The sequence below is a fragment of the Rhagoletis zephyria genome, unplaced genomic scaffold, assembly GCF_001687245.7.
Source record: "Rhagoletis zephyria isolate East Lansing unplaced genomic scaffold, Rhagoletis_zephyria_1.1 Rzeph_scaffold_01625, whole genome shotgun sequence".
Lineage (NCBI taxonomy): Eukaryota > Metazoa > Arthropoda > Insecta > Diptera > Tephritidae > Rhagoletis > Rhagoletis zephyria.
The window spans coordinates 76,106-84,339 of NW_016158709.1; the positions used below are offsets into that span (position 1 = coordinate 76,106).

Here is an 8,234-nt window from a genome sequence, read left to right on the forward strand (position 1 = left end):
TGAAATTTCCTTTTTTATTCCCAGTAGGCCAGAAAAAAGGAAATTTCATCAAAACCTGCACTTTCCTGCAGCTAAAATTATGTTGTTTAGAGTCTAAGAGGAGTGGCAAATAAACTGAGATACAAACTTTATCGAATAGTGGCGGATAACGAGTTTGCGGGTCTAATGAAATTAATAAATTGCTAAAAATAAGTTTAAGTTAACATCGTTTTGCTTTAACATGAAATACTCAGTCCTAGTTTACTAAAATCCCAAAAATGTATATTCATTAAAAAGAACATACCCAAGCAAATAAGACCAAAATGGTATTTTAGTAATTGTTGCATAAATCACATAACACCGACAAAATAAGCATTGAGATTCAGTTTCAAATATACAAGTTTAAATATTATTGTGCTCGGTAATTTTCCAAACCAAACCCCGTCCCGCCATACACTTTGATTAAAATTTTTTAGTTGTTATTGTTTCGTCTTTATCAGGCATTTCTGAAAACATTCTTGACGTTGTTTTCAAATTTGGCGACATAAAATAATGGAATTAATATTTTCTAGAATACTGAAATGATACACTGTGCGACGCTCCAGCTCTGATGGTATTCAACTCCGAACTCGCTGCTTGTAGCAGAGAAAAGTGAGGCCCCCACTGCGATAAAAAGACCAAGTGGAGAAGGACTTGGCTTCCCTTGGAATTTCCAATTGGCGTCATGTGGCACAGAGGAGGAACGACTGGCGTGCTTTATTGATCTCGGCCAAAATCGTTTAGGCGATTACAGAGCACTCGCCAAACCTGGAAATTGTTTCCTCTGGCCAGTTAAAGTTTTGTCATGAAGATCAAATTATTTAAAAAGCAATTTAGTCTTATTTAGTTAGCCACACCTGTATTTGCACAATAACTTCTTCAAAGGTACTTATGTGGATAGCTCAGATATGCTCTGAATTTGAATTCTATTGATTAATATATTTATTACAGAGAAAAACACCCGATACCTAACATTTACTGTTATAAATAGGTGCGATTGCAAATTCGCGACACTATTGCGCCATAAGTTATCAAAGTAGTTGGAAGTAGAAACGCGAATTGTATTTGCAGTCCAAAAGTAATGGAACGTTGGTCGAATCGTGTTGCTGTGGTAACGGGTGCTAGTTCAGGAATCGGTGCTGCTGTTGTGAAGTACCTTGCAAACAACGGATTGGTTACTGTGGGCCTTGCACGACGCAAGGAGCGAATCGAAGCAATACGTGATGAAGTAAAACTGGAAGTACGAACACGAATTCATGCTATTCAGTGTGACGTGCGAAACGAGGAGCAAATAATAGCCGTTTTCAAAGAGATTGAAAAGAAATATGGGCCAGTTGCAGTGTTGGTCAACAATGCGGGGATATTACGAACAACCACCTTATTGACGGAAAGCAACTCGCAAGATATACGTGATGTTATCGACACAAATATTTTGGGTGTGGTCCATTGTACCCGGGAGGCGTACCGATCTATGAAAGCAAGCGGTGGAGATGGTCATATTTTCTTGATCAACAGCATAGTTGGCCACAAAGTTCCTTTATTTGAGAACAATACTTTTAATATTTATCCTCCTTCAAAACATGCTGTTACCGCCATGACCGAAATTTACCGCCAAGAGCTATTAAACAACAAGAAAGTTAAAATCACCGTAAGTAATTTAAATAGCCCGTTCGTTGAATGTGTTGAATACAGTTGTGTTTATTTTGTGTACATATATACTTTAGAGCATCAGTCCAGGTGTAGTTGAAACTGAGATTATCACCGATGATATAAAGAGACAGATACCGGATATGGTCTATTTAAAGTCAGAAGATATTGCGGATGCGTTGGTTTATTGCCTTCAAACTCCACCGCACGTGCAAATGCATGAGATGACCATCAAACCTGTGGGAGAAAAGATTTAACATACGTATATACATACATGTGTAGTAGTAAAACAATACATGCATATAGAACTTATAAAAAGCTAGATTGTGAAAATATATAACAGGTATTCACCAATTGCAATTGTCCTGACACTGTGGCAAAATTTCGTGAATACCCCTACTGGGGGCATTTCAAACTGAAAGTCCTTAATTTTCAAAAAGAAAAGTATATTGAAACCTCTTTGAAAGCTAAATTAAAAGTGTTTAAATTGCTCCGATTTTTATGATTTTTTAAGTGAGGCTTATTCAAAACTACTTAAACCTTTACAATTTACATTATACTCGTACCGCTCCAATCGGGAATTCGTCCATGTTTCTGTTAAGGAAACTATATATGTATGTAAACGATTAACTGTAAAATATGTAATTTAAGTTATTCGGAGATATAAACGAAGATTATAAAATTATAATTAAATATAACTAGTTTTGGCCTTTAAGAAAAAAGGTGTCAATAAAATGTTTCTAATTTCATTTCTTTTGTGAAATGTGTTTATTGGTACAGAACTATTTAAGCAAGTATGTGTGTCCGTACAGCCTACACTTGCGGACAGAACATTTCAGTTTTTATACAGCAGTTATTATCAGTATCAAATATTTATCGATATAAAATAAACCACAATAAATTTGTTTAAAATTCAGGTATGAACAGTGCTGTCAGATTTTTATTTAAAAAAATTGCGTGTATTAAATAAAGATCAATAACAAAAAAACATTTTTTAAAATTAGATAATACTAGCTTACCCGTGCGAATTATTCCCATTCAATATTTTAGAATAAAGAGCAAATAATTAACTTAGGTATTTGTTTCAGGAGTTTGTTTTATTGCAGCCACTACAGATGTGTAATTTTAACTCAAACCTTACAAAACCTTTGAAAACAACGTCGGAAGTGATAAAGTGATCATTCTATTCTTTTTGGTTGAAAGGTTTTCTGATACACTCATAAACATCGTTAAATGTACGAACTCTTGAAAAAGCCACGTATAGCTCTGCCCATTCAAAAAACAGGTTCAGGTAGATGCAACCCCGCCCTTTGAAGCGTTTAGCCTTATGCTTTATTGATTGCCATAGTAAAGGCCACCTTTACCGGAAACTATTTTCTTATTAATTTAGGGCTGCCATAATCCTTGAATCCATCGACCAGGACATTTATTCCCTATAAATCCAGTTTCTTTGGTTCTGGCGTTGCATTATTATGAAGTATTTTCTGATAATATAAGCAACGTAGTTTTGTGGCATAATCCGTAGAGCTGAATAAGGGCTCCTATACAAAAAAATGTTTCAAAACCAATAACTTACTTATTAAAAAATTAATTATTATGGGTTAAAATTATTGTAACCAAGTATGTTCTACAAAAACACATAAACAGAAGTTCATAAAAGTTGATATAAAACTTTTCGTCGATTTAAATAGTTAACTTTTTGCTGCGAATGTTCGTTTTACGAGGAGGAAGCATCGAAAGAATAACCCCGCCAGTGTGAGACTTTAACCCAAACTAAACTTCCTACCATCATTTACCGTTCCCCTCCCGGTACCACCGTCAAGGATTTCGTCGGGATTATAACACTGCGTGACTGCTAAAGTTATTGATCTATTCTCTTCTTCTTCTTTTTCTTCTTATTTGGCGCTGTAACCGCCTAAGCGATGTTGGCCGACTTCAACAAAGCACGTCAGGCGTTTCTCTTCTATGCCAACTGACGCCAATTGTAAATGTCAAGTGAAGCCAAGTCCTTCTCCACCTGGTCTTTTCATCGCTGTGGGGGCCTCCCTCTTCCTCTGCTACCACCAGCGGGTTCCGAGTTGATACTTTCAGAGCTGGAATGTCGGTGTCCATTCCAACGACATGGCCAAGCAACGTTGCCAGGTTGACGTTTTTAACGTCATTTGGACGTTTTTTGTATCCCGTTGACGTTTGGAGGTTTTTTGTGTAAAAAACTACGTTTTTTAACTTCCCAGTAATTTTTCTTTTTGACGGTAAGGGTCTTGTAAGTAGAACTGATTTTGAATTAATTTCTTAAACAATCTTTACAAGCTTTGTGTTTTGCAGCAGCAGCTTCAAAAGATATTTTTTCTTTGGACACAGATGACTTAAATATGATGCAAACCAAGCGTACGCGCACTTTTTTTTTATCTTGGACTAAGGATCCCGTGTTCAAAGGCTGGTTGTGTAATTGTTGAGGTTACGAGGCTTATTGTAATGTTTGCAATAGGCACATTAAAAGCTAAATCAGGAAAAGCTGATCTATTGCAACACGCACGCTCGCAAAAGCATCAAAAAAGCTGTAGCGGCATAAAAAGTCAGAAAAACTAGGCGACTTTTTTAAGACTTCATTGAAAATGTAACGAACGCAAAAAAAGCTTAAATATTGCTATACTCCTTCTTAGCAGGATGTGGTTTAGCATTTTCGACAACCGACCCCCTAACCAAATACCTACAAGAAAAACGTTTAGCCCATTCAAACTTGCACATTATTGCCCCGAAATTTAATGCGCTATCAAACTGCATACTCAAAAAAATTCTATAAAACCTGAATAAAAAGTTGAAAATCTAGCTGAAACTTTACAGATTTTTTATAACTTTTGCACAAAGTTTGAAATGTGGATTTATATTTTGTTTGTTATATAATGGGCTTGGCATTTATGGAAAAATAATAAACATTAAATAAACAAAAGAGAAACAGCCAAAATCGATCAAAATGTTGTTGACTTAATCAGCTGGTCACAAGCATATGGATAAAATGATTTTTATATTAACGATCTCAAACCAGTTTGCAATGAATGCTCTGTCGAAATGACATTTTAATATACCTTACGTACATATTTACCTTTGTATACAATAAACGTTTAATAAGACCAGTTTNGCGTTTCTCTTCTATGCCAACTGACGCCAATTGTAAATGTCAAGTGAAGCCAAGTCCTTCTCCACCTGGTCTTTTCATCGCTGTGGGGGCCTCCCTCTTCCTCTGCTACCACCAGCGGGTTCCGAGTTGATACTTTCAGAGCTGGAATGTCGGTGTCCATTCCAACGACATGGCCAAGCAACGTTGCCAGGTTGACGTTTTTAACGTCATTTGGACGTTTTTTGTATCCCGTTGACGTTTGGAGGTTTTTTGTGTAAAAAACTACGTTTTTTAACTTCCCAGTAATTTTTCTTTTTGACGGTAAGGGTCTTGTAAGTAGAACTGATTTTGAATTAATTTCTTAAACAATCTTTACAAGCTTTGTGTTTTGCAGCAGCAGCTTCAAAAGATATTTTTTCTTTGGACACAGATGACTTAAATATGATGCAAACCAAGCGTACGCGCACTTTTTTTTTATCTTGGACTAAGGATCCCGTGTTCAAAGGCTGGTTGTGTAATTGTTGAGGTTACGAGGCTTATTGTAATGTTTGCAATAGGCACATTAAAAGCTAAATCAGGAAAAGCTGATCTATTGCAACACGCACGCTCGCAAAAGCATCAAAAAAGCTGTAGCGGCATAAAAAGTCAGAAAAACTAGGCGACTTTTTTAAGACTTCATTGAAAATGTAACGAACGCAAAAAAAGCTTAAATATTGCTATACTCCTTCTTAGCAGGATGTGGTTAAGCATTTTCGACAACCGACCCCCTAACCAAATACCTACAAGAAAAAAGTTTAGCCCATTCAAACTTGCACATTATTGCCCCGAAATTTAATGCGCTATCAAACTGCATACTCAAAAAAATTCTATAAAATCTGAATAAAAAGTTGAAAATCTAGCTGAAACTTTACAGATTTTTTATAACTTTTGCACAAAGTTTGAAATGTGGATTTATATTTTGTTTGTTATATAATGGGCTTGGCATTTATGGAAAAATAATAAACATTAAATAAACAAAAGAGAAACAGCCAAAATCGATCAAAATGTTGTTGACTTAATCAGCTGGTCACAAGCATATGGATAAAATGATTTTTATATTAACGATCTCAAACCAGTTTGCAATGAATGCTCTGTCGAAATGACATTTTAATATACCTTACGTACATATTTACCTTTGTATACAATAAACGTTTAATAAGACCAGTTTTTGCGCATTCATTTGAAAAAGACGTTTTTGGGTAGGAAATGACGTTTTTTCAGACCAAGAGGGACGTTTTCTCATGCCGAAGACCTGGCAACACTGTGGCCAAGCCAGCGGAGCCGCTATATTTTAAATCGCTGCATTATGTCCATGTCGTTTCAAAGCTCATACAGCTCATCGTTCCATCGTCTGCGGTACTCGCCGTCGCCAACGCGTAAAGGCCCGTAAATCTTCCGCAAAATCTTTTTCTCGAATACTCCAAGAGCCGCCTCATCGAACAAGAATTTCATGGTACTATTATTGGGTGTCTGCATTCACCTTCATTAAAAAACCAGGACAATTTAAGTGTGGACCAGGACAACAGGACAATTTGTTTAAATCAGGACAATTCCTGGAAAACTAGGACGTCTAGCAGTCCTATACTAATTGGAAATTTCATTTTGAACATAATTTCAGTGTAAAATTTTGCTTTATAAAAAGTCTTTTTTTGAAGATTTTCAATAAAAAACAGCCCAAAAATCTTCATTTTTAAGATAAATCTGCACTTATGGCAACGCTGACTGTCGCATGTAAGCTACTGAACACATTTATTGGACAAGAAGTATCGGCTATGCCCGGCAAGGTGGGCATGCGACACACGGTTATTAGCATAATAATCACGTTTATTCGGGAATTTGTTCTGCTATGATAAACAGGTTTTGCAATCTAAGTTTCAGATACATATCTATGAACAAATGTATGTGCATTTACATAAATATGTATGATTTCAACAGAGCTGTTAAAAATTATTATGTAAGTAAATTCGCACAAACAGATATACATACATACATATCATCGTTTAAAGTACAAAACCGCGTATCGTCATTCTGAAAAACCGCGTAACTGACATTGGCTGCCAAAAATTGGATTTGCTCACACAAGCTCCTGGCTCAATCTTTATCCATTCGTCCTGAAATATACTAGCCAGAAATGCGATTGCTTTATAAGAAAGAGAACCATTTTGAAATATGAGTGTTTTTACCGCTCTAGAAAATAAAGAAAAGAGGAAAGAAATAAATAATTTCTACAACTTCACATACGCGGTTTTGCATTTTGTTGATACGCGGTTTTGGACTTTAAACGACGATATATGTACATATATATTGTGAGGCGGCTGCTGTGGTGTAGTGGTAAGCAGTGCGCGCTTCCACCCCGTACCCTTGTCAAAGCAACATCGCAAAAAAATATAGAATAAATAAAATACAACTTTTTAATATACCACGCAACAATTTATGAGATTGAAAAGGAAAAACGCGGAGCGCATGCAATACAAATAATTAGATTCAATTGACAATAGTCAAATTACATAACATAGACCCATGGTACAGTTATTAAAGGTATTTTCTTCCCAGAGAGTTTTGCTTGAAATCGAAATTCGTGCTCCCTTATTTTCATTTTGACGCATTTGAGTGTTGATTCGTTTACTCAGGTGGCTTTGCTTTTGGTTTTCGCTCAATCAAATTTTTATAATTTTTCAAAAAAAAAAAAAAATAAAAAACGTTTGAAATAAAATGAGCAATAAAAATTTTTGTTTAGTTTTTTAAGCGAATGTTATTTTTCGGCTTTTGCAAATTAAATAAGTTCTCTGCAAGAAGGTTTGTTTAAAAAACAAGTAAGAAAGTCTAAGTTCGGGCGGAGCCGAACATTAAATACCCGGCGCAAGTATTATATAGTTATATGTTTCTTCACCTTTCCGAAACCTACCGCTAGATGGTAAGCCGGGGTGTATCAATTTTGAGTAAATTGGCGTCCTTCAATTTCGAAATATTGAAGTTTCAAGCATTTCTGAAATTTACCGTTATATGAAAAGCGGCCGTAATTTTAGTCCGATTTCAATAATTTTCAACGCTTTGCTTTCATGTGGCAAGCACAATAACCACACCGAGTTTGGTACAAATTGGTAAAACGGTTACCGATATACTTATATGTGATCATAAGTGGGCGGTGCCCCCGCCCATTTTCCAAAATTGTACCATAAAAGTATTTCTTGGTAAAGAATTTTTGCAAGAATCAATTTTGAATAAATTAGCTTCAATATTTACTGATTTATCGAAGATTTTGTATTGCTTTAAATTACCGTTATATGGGATGTGGGCGTAGTTATTGTCCGAATTAAAAGATTTTCGGCCATTTGGTATGGTGTACCAACTGTGCCAAGTTTGGAAGAAATTGGTGCAGCGGTTACCAAGATATACACATGTAACCATAAGT

The 8,234-nt window shown here is 35.7% G+C and overlaps 1 protein-coding gene across 1 annotated transcript; it reads left to right on the forward strand.

The window, feature by feature from the left end:
• Positions 1-1,036: 1,036 nt before the first annotated feature.
• LOC108364657 (farnesol dehydrogenase-like) lies at positions 1,037-2,412 on the forward strand. Its single transcript, XM_017618419.1, has 2 exons — positions 1,037-1,666; positions 1,743-2,412. The coding sequence occupies exons 1-2, from the start codon at positions 1,100-1,102 to the stop codon at positions 1,920-1,922; spliced, it is 747 nt and encodes a 248-aa protein (XP_017473908.1). The 5' UTR covers positions 1,037-1,099; the 3' UTR covers positions 1,923-2,412.
• Positions 2,413-8,234: the final 5,822 nt, after the last annotated feature.

Bases quoted from the DNA above. Each gene is read 5' to 3' on its own strand.
- LOC108364657 (XM_017618419.1), top strand. From the start codon at position 1,100: ATGGAACGTTGGTCGAATCGTGTTGCTGTGGTAACGGGTGCTAGTTCA. The intron at 1,667-1,742 runs GTAAGTAATTTA...TATATACTTTAG, and splicing joins ACAAGAAAGTTAAAATCACC to AGCATCAGTCCAGGTGTAGT.